The 15,675-nt window shown below is 48.4% G+C and overlaps 3 protein-coding genes across 4 annotated transcripts in view; 2 read left to right on the top strand and 1 right to left on the bottom strand.

Annotated features, from left to right (window-relative positions):
* Positions 1–1,518: 1,518 nt before the first annotated feature.
* Positions 1,519–4,732, top strand: FBXL12 (F-box and leucine rich repeat protein 12). 2 transcript variants are annotated; one of them, XM_058844118.1, is made up of 3 exons: positions 1,519–1,656; positions 1,937–2,009; positions 2,238–4,732. In XM_058844118.1, the coding sequence occupies exons 1-3, from the start codon at positions 1,601–1,603 to the stop codon at positions 3,009–3,011; spliced, it is 903 nt and encodes a 300-aa protein (XP_058700101.1). In that variant the 5' UTR covers positions 1,519–1,600; the 3' UTR covers positions 3,012–4,732. The 2 variants fall into 2 exon arrangements, with proteins under 2 accessions (XP_058700101.1, XP_058700100.1); XM_058844117.1 differs by lacking the exon at positions 1,519–1,656 and adding an exon at positions 1,674–1,860.
* A 5,499-nt stretch (positions 4,733–10,231) lies between these two features.
* SFT2D3 (SFT2 domain containing 3) lies at positions 10,232–11,059 on the top strand. The gene has a single exon (XM_058844123.1). The coding sequence runs from the start codon at positions 10,329–10,331 to the stop codon at positions 10,983–10,985; it is 657 nt and encodes a 218-aa protein (XP_058700106.1). The 5' UTR covers positions 10,232–10,328; the 3' UTR covers positions 10,986–11,059.
* A 3,198-nt stretch (positions 11,060–14,257) lies between these two features.
* The window catches only part of WDR33 (WD repeat domain 33), a 67,202-nt gene continuing 65,784 nt past the window's right edge, over positions 14,258–15,675 (bottom strand). Inside the window, exon 23 of the mRNA XM_058844122.1 lies at positions 14,258–14,940. Within this exon, the coding sequence (XP_058700105.1) occupies positions 14,711–14,940 (230 nt within the window). The 3' untranslated portion in view covers positions 14,258–14,710. The remainder of the gene's footprint in view (positions 14,941–15,675) is intronic.

Genomic DNA, 15,675 nt, shown 5'->3' with positions numbered 1-15,675 from the left:
ACTGCTGAACTGCAGAAGTAGGTCCACAGCACAGGCAGCCATGAGTGCCAAGGGGAAGGAGTTCAATTTCCTTTCTGTCACAACTGAACTTCAGATTCTGAAGCTTCCTGGTGAAAACAGCCTTCTGCTCTACATTGGTGGATTCAGCAGCAGTCTTGGCTCACTTGCCAGAACTCAGCATCCTGTAGTTGACTGACATAACTCTTACATGTATTCTGCCCTGATGTTTGTGAAGATTCATCTCCTCAGGCAGACCAGGGTGTTACCAAAGCCATGAAAGTACAGGAACAAGTCTGGTGATTGCTGCTACTGCTACTACAACTGCATGGCCAGAGCCTCCTCCCACCAGGGAAGATTCTGTTCACACCTGTGAGAACCGACGCTCACTTTTAAAATTTCCAAAGTTTATTAAACCTTAACAAAACACAACAAACAATTGAATAAGGAAAAAGTGCAGCACTGGGTGCATGGAACTGAACCTCCATGTGCTCATCTACAAAATGGATGCTCTGCCTTTTATACCCTTGGCCCCACCCAAAGTCTTGTCAGACAGCTCTTTCTCTGCCATCCATCGGGGGAGATCACTTTGCTACAACTTGACTAGAGGTCAGGTGTTGCCATGCTGTGCCTCCTGGAAACAAGCCTGCCCTCCCCAAATGCCTCAAGCAGTGACAACAACGTAAGAGGGAGGGGAAAGAGGACTATGGGGAGAACATACCAGAATAACATAACTATATATCTATAAAAACTTCTCTTAACATACACATAATATTCATCCCGTAATTGTGAGAGCCAATTCCCATCTATAACACACTTGTACAGAAGCAGCTCATCTGCTGGTCAGACTTTTAGAGAAGTCTCCTCAGGCTTCTCCCTTCCTCTTCCACCTACACATTGGATGTGAAAAAAGATCATAGAAACCTGCCACCAAACGGAGCAAAATGACTTCTGGACATCAGGACAAGGAGATCTCTGCTCAGACACCATTAGCTGTGGGCAAAAAGCACTCGGTGTGGGCTACAAGAGAGACAAGTGTGTGTCTGGGGCCACTGGGGCAAGGAAGATGGCATCAGTGTGATGGTGCACTTGTGAAGGCCATGGGCAGAATAAAGAGAAAATACAACACTGTGTGTCCACAGGGGTGAGAGGGACAGGAAAGAAGAACTCCAAAGTGCTGTCTGGTGAAATGCATCGGGTTCCAGAGGACAAGGAAACTTTGCAGAGGTAGGGACAGCATATCTCACCTGCTCTAGCATACTCCTGAGGTCAGCATTGATTTTACTACTTTGTATTCTCTTCTCTCAGGGTTGCAACTATGCACTGCAGATATTCCAGGCTCTTCTCTGAGAGTCAGGACAACTGTTCCCATCCTGTAATGGCCTGCTGGATATTCAGAAAAAAATATGTGAGCTGGTGCCACGTGAACATTAGAAAGGTGTTCAAAACAACATATCAGCGGGAGTGACTGGAGCAGGAATGGTCAGTGCTATGCTACTTCTCCTCCAAGAGACACCAAGGGGAGCAGTGCCAGGAAAGAAGAGGCACCGGGGGTGGGGTGGTGAGGGGGTGACGGGTAAGAGGCACCGATGTGTGAGACTGGATGAACCACCGGGGCTCAAGGCGGAGGAACGAAGAGGCGCCGGGAGGGAGCTGTCGGTAAGGAAGGAGGTTAAATAGGGAGGTCCCGAGGCCAGCGGAGCTCCCGGGGTTTACCGGTGGTTGCCGGGGTCGCGGCCGCTCGGGCGGGCCCGGCTGTGTTGTAGTAACGGCCGCGATGGCGGCGCGGCCGGCGCTGCCCGACTCGGTGCTGCTGCGGGTCTTGGCGCTGCTGCCGCTGCGGGACCGCCTGCGAGCGGCCAGGTAGGGTCACCCCGGGCGGGACCGGCCGCCTGCCGCTTCCCCGCCCCGGCGCTGACGGCCGATCGCCTCCCCGCAGGGTCTGCCGGCGGTGGCAGCAGCTGGCGCAGGACCGAGCGGTCTGGACTCATGTGGATTTGAGCCCTCACCGGGTACGGGCCGCCTGTCCGCACCGCGGGGCGGGGGACGGACGGAGTCCGCTGTGGGCAGGAGGGATGGGGGGAGGCGAGATCACCCCGCTGTGAACAGAGACTGAGACTGGGGGGGGTCAGATCACCCTGCTGAGGGCAGAAGCTGAGGGGAAGCGGGGGGAAGCGCCCCACTGCGACAGGGGTGCCCTTCCCCAGCCATACCCTGGAACTAGGCCCTTCCACCCGCAGATCACCCGCCGCACGCTGTGGCACCTGGTGCGCCACCGCCTCCCCGACAGCCTGTGCACCCTGCGGCTGCGGGGCGCGCCTCGCTCCGGCCGCAAGCAGCGGCTCCTCTCACCGCCGCTGCTGGCCGCCCTTCGGAAGCGCTGTCCCCAGCTCCATCGGCTGTGCCTGACCGAGACCGACCTCCGCCACGTCCCGTACGAGAGCATGCCCGCTTCTGTCACCACGCTGGAGCTGAGCCTCTGCGACATCCCCGATGCCTGGTTCTGCGTCTCCCCTTCGGTGCCACCACCACAGGTACAACACCTCGCTATCCACAGCATTCACACCTTTTCTGACCATCATCTTCTTGACGTTTCCTCACAGAACCACTTGAAGACACTGAGCCTTTGTGGCACCTACCGCATCACTGATAAAGGGATCCAAGCAGCAGCTCCCCACCTGGAAGAGCTTGAACGCCTGATTCTACGGCACTGCATCATTGGCGATGCTGCCATGGTATTCATCGGGCGCCACATGAAGCAGCTCCGCTACCTGGAAATCAGCAATGCCTACTTTCTAACAAACAAGGGGCTGGTTGCTATTGTGACACTGGAGCACCTGGAGACCCTGTGCCTTGACCTCTATGATTTGGTCTCCCTTGGTACTGTTATCGCTTTGTTGCAAGTGCTGCCTCGCCTGAACCACCTCAAATTAGGTGGAACTTGCTTTGAAGATGAGCTCCTCGGTAAAATTCAGGAGAATTTTCCACATTGCACCATATCTCACACTCTGTGACAGCCTGGAGTGCTATTCTTCCTTAGTACACCTGAAGTGCTCCTTTTTTCCCTCTTTTTATAAAGCCTGTTTTCATGTACGTAGCTTTGGGACAGAATTCCCATTGGCCTTAAAATATTATGTTTTTTCACATAAATATGTTAAAGAGCATGTCATGTAAATAAGTTTGTTAACAAGCATTTGGTAGGATTCCCCTCTCCTTGTTTTCCATGGATCAGAGGAATAGGAAAGCCAGGAAGCACACCTAGACTTTGGGAACCAAAAATCTGGCTGGGGTGATGACAAGTTCAAGCTCTGTCTTCTCCTCTTTCTCCACTGCCAAGGATCAGGCAGCAGCTTAATGAGTGCAGAATTCAAGGAGTGAAGTGAGGCACCCTTCTGTCATGGAAAAAAATAGAGCTGGCAGCCAAAACCTCACCATTAACAATTCCTTCTCCTTTCCTTCAAATTCAGATCTTCAAGTCACTTGTCACTGGTCATGAAGATTCCTGAACACCTGGTCCCAAGAGCCAGACATCCCAGTTTGCCCCCAGGCAACCTCTGGGTTTTGCTGGTAGCATCCACATTTTCTCATCACTTTTATTGTCTGTGTTCACATCCTCTTCCTCCCCATCCCCCAATATCCTAACACCAGATAACCACCTAAAAGTTATGTTGTGATTCTTAATTTTTAGTCTATATTTTAAGCAAGTATTGTATTTATTTTAAAAAACTTGCAAGCTTTTAACTTTCATTTGAACCCTTGTTTTTAGGACTTGGGTTTGTTTTTTTTTTAACCTGCTTCAGCATCTCTCCTGCGCCTTAGGATAGCCTCGTTTGTGACAAGAGCATCCCACAGGAAACAGAGCAGGACATCTAATGCCTCAGTTGAGTCTTTTCTGCCCTCTTCTCATCCCAGACACCCCCTGCTCTCCATTCAGCTGCAGCACAATCAATAAACCTTTGGGTTTCAGATGGTCCTGGATGGCAGTGACTCTCCCTGTGGTGAAATCCCCATTGCTGTAGGGTGGCCTTTGTGCCCTTGCCTCTTTTTTGTTCCTAAATCCAGTCTCAGGGTAGCTTCAGGGCAAATATCCAAAGGTAAAATGTTCCAGCTCTGCTTTGGAAAGCATCCCAAGGCTGCTGACTGAGATTAATACTGATGGAATCAGCCTTATTAAAACCTCCAGCATTCCCTGTTCCAGCACTCTCTGGGATGGGGAGGGATAGTACAACAGGAAAAGGGAAAATCAAAACCAGTAAAAATCCATCAGTCAGTCAAGGCACAGTGAGATGTGGCAAGAACCTCAATGTTCTCCTGATCTTTACAGCAAGTTCTTTGCAATCCTGATGGCACAACAACAGAATTTAATATCCCCACAGTCACAACATGCCAGTTTTCCATTAACTAACTGCTGAACAGGGAACAGCAATTACAATTGATATGGTGCAAAGCAGAGTGTTTTGGGTTTGGAAGCAGGAGAAGAGTTGTAAATATTGGATGGCTATGGGCAAATTAGAGGAATAAACAACTGGAAGGTCTTTAATCAGCAATTCTGGATCTGCTCACCCTCCTCACATACCTGCTTGAAGCTCTTTGGAGGGCTGCTCTTGACCTTTATTTATTCTGATTTCCAAATTCAAGGGGTTTCTGTTCAGTTCATCTCCATTTCATCTTTTGCTGTTTTGAGTGTTTCTTCCCCCAACCCCACCTTCTCAGTGTCCATATACACATAATTACATCAAAGCACAAGTGTTTTAAAAAATACATAATAAATGTCCAACAGAGACAGCTAAACCTTCAGCAACGCTAGGACACAAAACTGGTGTTAGCATCCCGAAAGGAGCAGCAGTCCACAGCCTTCAAAGTGAATAGAAAACTCAGAGAAATCACAAAATTTGGGGTTATCAATCATTGCAGGGAGTGACCAAGCTGCTGCTTTGCTTCTTCACACGCCAGCTTACACACACATACCACAATTACATACATGTATGCATTTAATATTCATACCCAGGTGTTTTATCAGACCCAATTCCATTTTATTTTCTCAGCCAAGTGCATCTGCTTGTGCCTTCTGTGGTAATTTCCAAAGCATTTCCTATCTTCCAGACCTGCTCATTTCCACACTTGGAGTAAACCCCCTCAGAAAACAGAGAATTTGTCCCTTTTTAAATCCAAACATACAGGGAAGAACCACAGTAAAAGCACAAATGGTTGATCGTTGCCTGAGGAATGATGGGATGATGTGGGACAGGATGAGGTGAGACCAGAGATGCGACAGTGGGAACACAGGAGGAATGAAGAGGCACTGGGAGCTGATGGGGACACGAGGCACCGAGCAGGGGACACAGGGACAGAGGCACAGAGAAGCAGGGACAAGGGGCACCCTGAGGCAGGGGAGACTGGATGAGATGCTGGGGCTTAATGCAGAGGAACAAAGAGGCACAGGGAGGGGTGGAGTTATAAGGTTAGGTCACCAAAATCTTCCCCTCATGGCACACATACTTATCTGTACAAGCTGCACTTGGAGACTTTAGTTTCTATTTAGACTATGAGACTGAGAGTTTGTGATGGTAAAAATAGTTGAAAAGTGCAATGCAGGGGTGTGTTTGAAGTAGTTAATTGGTTGTAAGGGAAGGAGAAAACTCAACAACAGCTTTTTGGTTTAAGACCTTTCGTATGGGATCAGCTCCTGGACTTTTAAAATTTGCAATCTGCGATTTGCAAGAGTGAAAAAAATGTGACAGTACAACAGGCACAGAGCTGAGAAGGAAGGTCCATAGCTTCAATGTGTGGTGTGTTCTGGAAAGGCTGCCAGGCTAATCCAACAACTGGTTTTGTCCTGCCACATGTTTTCTGTGTGGGACATCTATTGACAGTTTAGGCATTGTGAGACTGAAAGTGTGTGATGGAACATTGTCCTGGGGTGACTGTATGGTCTGGTATCCCCATCATCTGCCTTTCTGGTCCAGATAGTTTTGTGCCTTTAAGAGTGAACAAGGGGGAGAAACAGCAGAATGTTTTTTCTGAAAGCTTCATTTCCTCCCCTGAGATTCCTTTCTCAGTGTGCTGTCTGCAGCATGGATAGAGGGAAGAGAGCTTTCCTTTGCTTTTTTTTTAAAGATACTTTCTTATCTGTGAGCTGAGTCAATAAAGATTTTCCTGTGATGGTGGTTTTTTTTCTGGAACTGTTCAGCTTTTCTCTGGTCTGGGACACCAGAACAATCACCTGGGAGCCACCCAAGCTGCACTGTGGCCCGAACCCTGGAGACACTGAGACTGAGCAATACCCAGAGAGGATTCTCTGAACCACAGGACTCTCGGAATTTGCCAGCTCTTCAGAATAATGAGAGATTTTATAGGTTAATATTATTTATTTTTTCATGCTTGTGAATACTTTGCTTGCTAAATAATTTTTTTATTTTTTTTTTTCCTCCAAGGAGATTTTCTCCCGAATTCATTGGGGCAGGGGCTGCTAGAATCTGCTTTTTTAGAGGAGACTCCTTTGGGAAGTTTCCTCCCAAATTTGGCTCAAACCAGGACAAGTGTTTTGGTACCCAACATGGGGCTCAAGAGAGTGGAAAAATCCTGTACTAATTGTATTTTGGTTGTACTTAGTCCACAGTGGGATAACGTAGTTTTTAGAGCCTTCCTGGGAAGCTGACAGAAATTAAACACTAAGAGTCGAGGATGCCTCACCTTTTCACGTGACACTTGGATTTCTACACCAGGTGTCAGAACAGAAAGCTGGTGCTACTCTTTACTCAGTAGCCCATCATGTGCACCTGAAACACAAGGCCCAGCTGGTTTTCTTCCCTTTTTATGGCTCTCTTGCCTTACCTAACATACCATGCTGCTGCCGCCATGACTTACCTACCCCTCCCTTACCTTGTGGTGCCTTTTCTCCCTTCTTTGGGTGATCTTGGTGAATTTGTGTTTCCTACTCTCCAGTTCCATGGGTTAGAACTGCTGAAGCGTTACAGTGGGAATGCAAAAGCCAAGGAGTTGAGCCTTTTGTCTCGGTACCTTTAGTCTGTGAGCAATCAGCACTGCCATTGAGGTTTGACTCCTGACTCTGAGAGACTGAAGGATTCTGATGGTACACAGAGCTGAGAAGGAAAGTGCTGACAGGAGGGTGTGTGGGTGCAGCTCGATGGGTGCTGTGGCAGTTCTGGCCAGCAACAGCTTTCTCAGCTGGCATTTTTGTGAGCTACACTTTTGCCGGTGGTTTTCAAGTTTGTAGCCAGACTCTGCGAGAGAGAAAAAATTGATTAGCACAGAAGAGTTCATTTTGAGTGTGGTGCAAATAGGGGTTTGTTCTTGGAAAGAGCAGGTCAGTAAAACCTTTCTATCCTGACAGTTTATTTGACAGCAATGACGTTTTGAACTCGGATCTACATTTTGAGCAGTTTAGAGCTAGACAAGGTGCATTTCCTTCTTTTGCAAGTGCACACCGCCATCGTGTGGTGTGTTCTGTGAGCCCTCACAGTGCCCAGGTGAAAGTCACACCCTTTCTGTCCTGGCACTATTAGTGTGGGAGCAGTTGGTGTAGGGGTTCCGTTGTGGATCCTGAATCTTCGGGACTGAAAGAATGTGATCCTGCATATAACTGGGAAGGAAAATGAATCGTCTCACTGTTGGCTGGGCAGTTTATAGGCTGCAAAAAGAAAGCGAATTCCAGCACGGCCTCTTTCTTCTTTAGAACCTTTTCAGGGGGATCAACTGCTGAACGTTCTTAGTTTTGTAACTGGACTCTGAGAGACTGCAACGGGAAAAGGAAGGCTTGCGCTTATTTTTTGTTTTAGAAGCTACAGCAGGAGAACCACTGCTGTGTTGGAGTCTGAGACACAGAGTGTGTGCCCTTGTCTCTGGTGCCTGGCTCTGAGATCCAGGAGAACACTGAATTTCATACAACATGAAATTTATGGGCATGTTTTCATGGTGTTACATGAAAACAACTGTTAAAGTTAGATAGAAAAGCTAGAACTGTGAGTGTGTAGAGAGTTTCCTTAAGTCACTGGGTGAAAAAGTTAAAGTTTAGAGTTTAAGCTAGTATAGAAAGCTGAAGACAAAGTGGAGGATTTAGGGTGTTGTCTCTTTTCCTTCTTCTTCATGTTCTTCTTCTAGAAGTTTTTTGGTAGTAGTAAGTGATTGGATAGAAAATGCTGCAATGCAGCAGGTGATGGGTCACTGGGTCATTAAGAAAAATAATATACGTGTCTACTGTTAATTGGATAAGAATAAGTATAAAGATAAAAAGGCTGCACAGTTCAGGGCCATTTTGTGCCATCAGAGCCAAAATGTGCCAGGTTGCAGTGAATTAAACTTGTGCAGAAAGTCTGGAGAGACCTGCCAAGTTTTGTGATAACATCCTAATAAACAGGAGAAACAAGATCCTAACGAGCTTTGGAGTTTTCTTCCTGACCTGGAAAACTGAGATAAACGGAAATCCCTGTGAAGGAGTATCCCGAAGGAGCCCAGCTCAGAGGAGACCAGGAAATCCACGTGTGAGAAGAAGCACAGCAGAATCAAAGAGAGAAAGAAACAGATTAAAAAAGTTACATGCTGGACATGTTTAGTTTTGAAGCTGGGTTTTGGAGAGTGAAAGAATGTGATGATACATGCAGCTGAGCAGGAAAATTCATGACTCCAGGGTGTGGTTGTTTTTCACAGGATGTAAATTAAATGTTGAGACAGCAACAGCTTGCTGAACCAGTGCTGCTCTGCATCTTCCTCTTGCATCATGTAAGCCACACCAAACACACCGGTGCAATATTGTACTTTTCTTCTCAGTGCTTTCTACCATAATATTTGCTGAGTCTCGGAATCTAAAGCTAAACAGAATTGTTTCAGCATAAGTCGGGAATGGGAACATGTGCCAGCACAGATAGTGTTCGCTGACCTTCCCCTTACGACTGATAACTGGAATTTGGAAGGCAATCATGTGGCAGTCACTCTCCTCTTGCAGCCTTTAAACTTGGCACACAACCATGGTGTTCTGCGGGTTAATTCACAGCCTTATGTAGCATCACACGCTTGCAGTCTCCTGGAGTCTGAAATGCCAATTTGCTGTGGTACAGAACAATGTATCAGCACAGGAGCAGTCAGCACACTGCACTTCTGGAGGTGAAAATCAAATTTCCAGCATGGGCTCCAGGATGGGAATTACAGTTAATTCCCACAGGAAGGAAAGCCTGGCAGTGTCTGTGGGGCAGCTGAGAGGCAGCCCCACAAGGCCACTCAGAGCTGACAGTCCTGGCAGCTTTCACCTGGGAGCAATCCAAGGATGTTCTGAGTTTTAGAAAGCCAGAATCCCAATTTTGGCTACAGGTACCTGGCTGCGAAGGATGGCACTTTTCCACGGGAAGGACAGCCCAGTGCCCCAGTGCCTTGGGAGCAGTTGAGTGGTGGCCTCTGGGAGGCCAGCCAGGTCTGTCCTGGCAGCTTTCATCTGGGAGCAATCCCTGGATGTTGGTAGTTTTAGGAGGTGGAATCCCAGTTTGGCCCCAGCTGCCTGGCCAGGCAGGACAGCTCTGTTCCACAGGAAGGAAAGCCTCTGCCCCAGTGTCTCTAGGGGCAGCTGAGAGGCCATCCCTGGGAAGTCACAACCAGTGAGACCCATCAGTCTGGCAGCTTTTGTCTGGGAATAATCCTCGGATGTGCACAGTTTTGGGAGGCAGAATCTCAATTTCAGCCATGGAAGCTAGCTACAAAGGACAACTCTTTTCCACAGGAAGGAAAGCCTGGAGCCCCACAAGTGAGAGGCATTCCCATGGCCCTGCCTGTAATCACTGCGAGGCTGACCCGCCCCTCATCACTCTTGGCCCTGCCTATCAGTCAGTCTGAGCGGATCACTCCACATCTTAATTACTCCAAGTACCCCCTGTCAATCCATCTCCTGGGCTGATCCCACCTGTCAATCACTTTTAGTCCTGCCTGTCAACCACTGATAGGCTTATAGCCCTTCACAACCCACACAGCCCTCAGGGATCCCGTAGCCCCAGACAGTCCTCACAGCCACCATACCACTCACAGCCTTCCCAGTCCTCACAGCCTTCAGAGATCTCCTTGTCCCCGTAGCCCTCTCAGTTTTTCCAGACCTCTCAGCCCCCACAAGCCCCGCAGAACGCCCGCGCTGCCTCATCCCCCTCAGCCAGCGCAGCCCTCACGCTCCCCGCGCACGCGCTCTGCGCCTCACGCCCCGCAGCGCATGCGCGCCTCTCCGCCCGGCCCGTGGCCGCCCGTTCTGCCGTGCCCCGGATGTGGCCCCTGCTCGGGAAAATGGCAGCGCCGGGGTGGGCGGAGGCAGCGTTCTAGCGCCCGGTGCCGTCCCCGCCATGGCCGACCTGGGCCGGCAGCTGCACGAGTACCTCGCGCAATCCAAGGCTGCTACCGCCGCCAGCGGCCCCAGCGCGGTCCCCGCACCGCCGACCGCCGGCGGCTCGCAGGAGGAAGCGGGGGACGGCGGCGGGCTGCGGGCCTGGCTGGGGGCGCTGAACCCGTTCCCGTCGGGCGCTCCCCCGGGCGCCACGGTGTGGCCTTGGACGGGAGAGGAGGACCCGTGGCTGCCGGGGCTGTCGCGCTGGCAGCGGCTGGCGGGCAGCGGGCTGTGCGTGCTTCTGGCCGCGCTGTGCTTCGGGCTGGCCGGGCTGTGCGTGCCGCTGCTGCTGCTCCGCGCCCGCAAGTTCGCGCTGCTCTGGTCGCTCGGCTCGCTCTGTGCGCTGGGCGCCGCCGCGCTGCTGCGCGGGCCCGCCCGGCTGCTGCGGGAGCCCGGCCGCGGGGCGCTGCTGTACCTCGGGACGCTGCTCGGGACGCTGTACGCCGCGCTGGTGCTGCGCAGCACCGCGCTTACCGTGCTGGGCGCCGCCGCGCAGCTCGGCACCGCAGCCGCCGCGCTGCTGGCCGCGCTCCCCGGCGGTGCCGCCGGCCTGCGCCGCCTCAGCGGGCTGCTCCGCGCCGCGGTGTGCGGCCGAGGCAAGGCGCTGCCTCTGTGACACCGGCCCGGGCGCCGCGGTGAGCTCGGCTGTGCGGCCGCACCGGGGGAGGAGCGGCCGCGTCCCCGCTGGAGTCCCTCGCACACGGACCGAGAGCCGGCTCCGAGACGGGGGACGCCGCTTCTCTTCGCCTCCTCCACGTCCTGACACGTTTTCCTCGCCAGCGCCCGAGAAGCAGCAGCAGGGCTGGCGGCCCGGAGCGGCCCCGGTGATGCTTAGCTGTAGGTGCTGTGTGCGGGGTCAGCCTGCCCAGCCGCCCCCGAGCTCGTTATTTGCCTTACAGCGCTGTCAGCTCCACAGCCGTGCCTTGGCATCGCTCCACCTCTGGGTGGGGAGCTGACAGCATCCCGCTTCTACCTCCAGCGTGGGACCCTGCGGCTGCTGCAGCGGCTGCTGCAGACCGAGAGATCGGAGCCGATGCGGTGTCATTATGGACTTGCCCGTAACTGAGGAGCAGCTGAGGAGAGCGAAGCTGACGGATGCTGATACACGAAGATGATTTAGCAAAATGCGATCGAGTCTGGGGGAGAACATTGAAAAATTAACTGGTATTACCTCATTTTGTGCTGACCCCTACACTATGAACACATACTGGTTTTGCTGTCACCTCAGACCAGTGGTGAATATGAAGACTGTGGCCACTGAACTGCATTTCTTTCTAAAAAAGCAGCTTTAAAATAACCATCCAGTAAGTGAAAAAAACTTTCCTCGGGCTGTGGATCACAAACACTGCCCATAATTGTAAGGGGAGGGGGTGTTCCTGCATGATGATGAGAGGATGCAAAGAGCTAATGTTGGTTAAGAGCATTGGCAGGCACTGCTGCCTTACAGCTGCTCTTAAGGGACCAAATTGGGCTTTAGAAGGGGAGCTTCAGCTCTCAGAGCTTTACTTTTGTGTGTATGTATTACTCTCTGAACTTGGGCAGGACTTGCTTACTTGTCACAGCATGACCTGCAAAAATAGATTTGCCAGTAACTGGAGCTCTGCTTCAGTGCAGAAACCGAGCTGCCTTAGGAGGGTGCTGAGTTCAGGCTGACAGAGCTGGGTGCTCCAGTTTGGGCTGTGTACTGGACTGCTGCAAGGAAATGGGACAACGGGCCTCACCTGCACAGAGCCACCAGTGAGTATCTCACTGAGCATTTGTGCCTTTTGGAGAAAATAAAGCCACTGCAATACTTAGCTGCTATCACTATTTAGTTTTAACATATTCACCAAATACTTTTCTGAATTAAACTGAAATTGTTAAAGGCGGTACTTAAGTGTACATAGATTACTTTAATAAAACTATTTGTGTCCAGTTGTCAGTATAGACATTTCACTAATGGTCACTTTTTTCCATTAAGAATGTAGATCAGAGCTATCAGAATAGCATTAAACTAGCTCTCTGGTTTTAAAATTTTATTCCTAACAGCAGTGTGAAATTAAATCTGAGGCAACCTCTGAACTAACAGGTAGAGCATAAGAGTCTGTCTCAGCACTGGTAAAAGAACATGACCTGAGGAATACAGAAGTATATTCCCATTAAATAACTTTGCCCATTTCCCAGCAATAGTGGGTCATGGTATCACAGACTGGGAAGCTGTTTCTGTCTCTTCTGCTATGCTGTTACCTTTTAAGATTTTGTAGAAAATAGATCTAATTATCAAATTTTCTTAGGACTTTTTGAGCCTATGATTGTGAAATACTTAAAAACTCCATTTAAAAGCTGCCCCTTGAAGGATATTACTTAACACTGCCATAATAGTTAAGGAATTAACGAATCATCAGTGGAAATACAGTTGTGTAGACAAAGCTGGGTTTTCTCTTGGTGTTAGGTACACTTCAGCTTGTTTTGGTAGAGGACTGTGGTTTAATTAAAAGCCTAAAGCTCATCCTCTAACTCATATATTCCAAGTATTAGACCTCTTTTACCCCTTAAACATATATAGGACTTGCTAAACAAAGAGGGCAAGATTACCTCTTCACCAGTGATTAAATCATTAGGCATGAAAACTAGTCCTGACTCCCAGACATACACCCAAAGTGCCTGAAGTCCTTCAGATAGAGCTAAAAAGCATTTTTTCTCAAGGGACAAACTGTGTCACATCAGATACATCTCAGCTGTTTCTTGTTCATTCCTTAAAGGCCATTCTGTCTCTTTTGAGCCCCATGACAAGGATTTTATAGGCTAATGATCAGTTACAATTTTCAAATGTATTTTTATACACCACAAATTAAAAACCAAGTCAAAAAGGTACTTGTGATTGACTGAACCAAAAGAACAACAGTTAAGCATCTGTGCTTTGATGTCTTTAAGTATGATTGGACATCAGGACTTGAGCCAGTCTGTAGTAAACCTGCCTATGAGAGCTGCCATGTTACTGGGTCGCAGCAGCCTCTAGAACTAAGTCTCATCCTGATTATAACCTGAAATGCAAGGCAGGAGAGAGGGAAACCTGGTAGTGATTTTTCATTATGTGCTCTACTTTTAATATAGGACGTTCCTGAGGAGTATCTCTGGAACAATTACTTATGTGATGACATTTTCACTGTTTAATACTTTAGGTATTAAAGGAGTCTTGATAACCTGGTGGCTTGAGATGATTAGTATGAATGATTTATGGGGAAAACAAATTAATTGTTGGTAAACAGCTTTATTATGAAATGTGGGAAATAGGAATAACTCCTCCTCCTCATTTCCCTCCTTTAGTAAAATCAGGTAACAATATCCTAAAGAAAAAGACACTTAAAATACTTATTATGGAAGTGATGAATTGCACTTCAGCAATTAATGCACTAGACTCTGCTGAACACCCATAGCTTTAAACAATGTGTCACACAGCTGCTGTAAAACATGCCAATCAAGCTGCTAAGCTTTCTTTCTCAATTTCTATAAACATGCTGTTTTGAACAAAAATCTGCGGCTCACCTAGCTGAAGTGTACAATGCCAATCTTTGCTGTGATGTCTGTCTTGCGATCCAGGTTATGTAACTCACAGTATGTCTTTGACAACTTGTTCTAAACACTATTCCACTCTTTTCTCTTTCAGGTTGGCAGACTAGCAAGCAGTGGTGATTGCCTGCATTTTGAAATTTTAACATCAGCACCATTGTAATCTGTAGACAGCTGTGGCTAAAGGTGAAAATGAAACTTCTCTATACATGATAAACCAAAAAAACTAGGAATTGGCTCTCAGTATTTTAAATGGCTGAGATTGCAGGAGGTAGTACTGTTGCCCCATCTGAAATACAAGTTTGCCTAAATACAACCCTCTGTAGTAATAGGTGAGTAAAGAATCACACACTGTTGATTTTTTTGTTAATTTTTGCGCAAATTACATTCTGTATTCATACAAAACCAACGTAACTCTTTGACAAACTGTACATATAGAAACAAGTTTCTGTCTGGAGGTGAACTGAAATCTCTGGAGATGCTCCATGTTCCACAACACTTAAAAGAAATTCCAGCTCTTGACAAAACAAGAAAGTGAGGGGAATGGGAGTGGAAAGAACAAAACAAAGCTAGCTACAATATTGCAGCTAGAGGCAAATGACTGACTTGGGAAAAGAAAGACCCTTGTTAGGAACTAATGCACATTCAGTTATCCCAGTTAAGAATCCAGGCTCGTGGCGTTGCAGGTGACAAGAATCCAGGTTCGTGGCATTGCAGGTGACTGAGTCCAGAGTAGCAGTCCATTTAAATATTGTCCCACAAGGACTGGGCATGACCCAGTCAAAGCCTCTTCTATCGGCCCCGTCCGCCCCGAGAGCCTCCTCTCCGGGACTGGCCAGAGTTCATGTTATTTCCTCTTCCCCAGTTGCTGCCGCTCCTTCCTCCTCGAGGAGCGTTACTGACTCCCCCGGGGCCTCCGCCAAAGGCTTCATCCCTGTGGAATCCGTCGTGGTGGTCTCCATCTAGAGAACTGGACCTCCCAGATTTTGGAGCTCTCTGTGAAGGTCCTGAATTTCCTCGTCCTGCAAAGGAAGCACAGCCAGTTACTGGTGTGAGTTTGAGCTGAGTCCCTTCTTAGACATGCCATATATTGAGCTGCTTCTGCTGTGGTGTCATCATTCATAAAGCAGCTGTAGCTGAGACCTGCAATTTTATGTCTCCTCCCTCAGTGCAATCTTCTTATACAGATTTAGTGCCTCCATTACAGTTCAGAAAACAGACAATCAAGCAATTCCTTGGGAATTAAAGGAGCTTATATTTGATACTGTCAGCAGTCACTGAAATGAAGTCAGAATAGTGACAGCTCTTCCTCCAAACTGCCAGTTCTTGTGTTTCAACACTACCTGTGGTTCTCTCTATGTTTTTATTGCAAAATACTTTTTTTTTTAATCCTAAACAAAGACATTGCATTGTTGACAAATTGAGACAGTTGAGTCTGATGGTGAAGATCACGAGTAACATTACTGTTTTGTTCCATGCTTTGCTAAAACTAATGGAAAAATGCTTTATTTTACTACTAACCAGGAACAAAAACTACTCAAGCTCTTACTGCCAGGAATAGAATTTTTCAGCTCTCACATACCTTTTTGGTTTTGATACATTTGATATGAACATTAAAAAAACCCCACCCAATTCATTAGTCTAAAATAAGAAGCAGTAATTTTGAAAAAACAAAGTCAGTGATAACCTTGTTTTAAGGACACATACTACAGCTAAATTCAGGTATTTTTGCTGCACTTTAGCAAGAGTGATTTTTG

This window comes from Poecile atricapillus, chromosome 8, assembly GCF_030490865.1.
Source record: "Poecile atricapillus isolate bPoeAtr1 chromosome 8, bPoeAtr1.hap1, whole genome shotgun sequence".
In the NCBI taxonomy this organism is placed as follows: Eukaryota; Metazoa; Chordata; class Aves; order Passeriformes; family Paridae; genus Poecile; species Poecile atricapillus.
Note: the sequence above shows the minus strand (reverse complement) of the source record. Positions and strands in the feature narration are given on the sequence as shown.

Bases quoted from the DNA above. Each gene is read 5' to 3' on its own strand.
- FBXL12 (XM_058844117.1), top strand. From the start codon at position 1,775: ATGGCGGCGCGGCCGGCGCTGCCCGACTCGGTGCTGCTGCGGGTCTTG. The intron at 1,861-1,936 runs GTAGGGTCACCC...GCCTCCCCGCAG, and splicing joins GACCGCCTGCGAGCGGCCAG to GGTCTGCCGGCGGTGGCAGC. The intron at 2,010-2,237 runs GTACGGGCCGCC...TTCCACCCGCAG, and splicing joins TGGATTTGAGCCCTCACCGG to ATCACCCGCCGCACGCTGTG.
- SFT2D3 (XM_058844123.1), top strand. From the start codon at position 10,329: ATGGCCGACCTGGGCCGGCAGCTGCACGAGTACCTCGCGCAATCCAAG.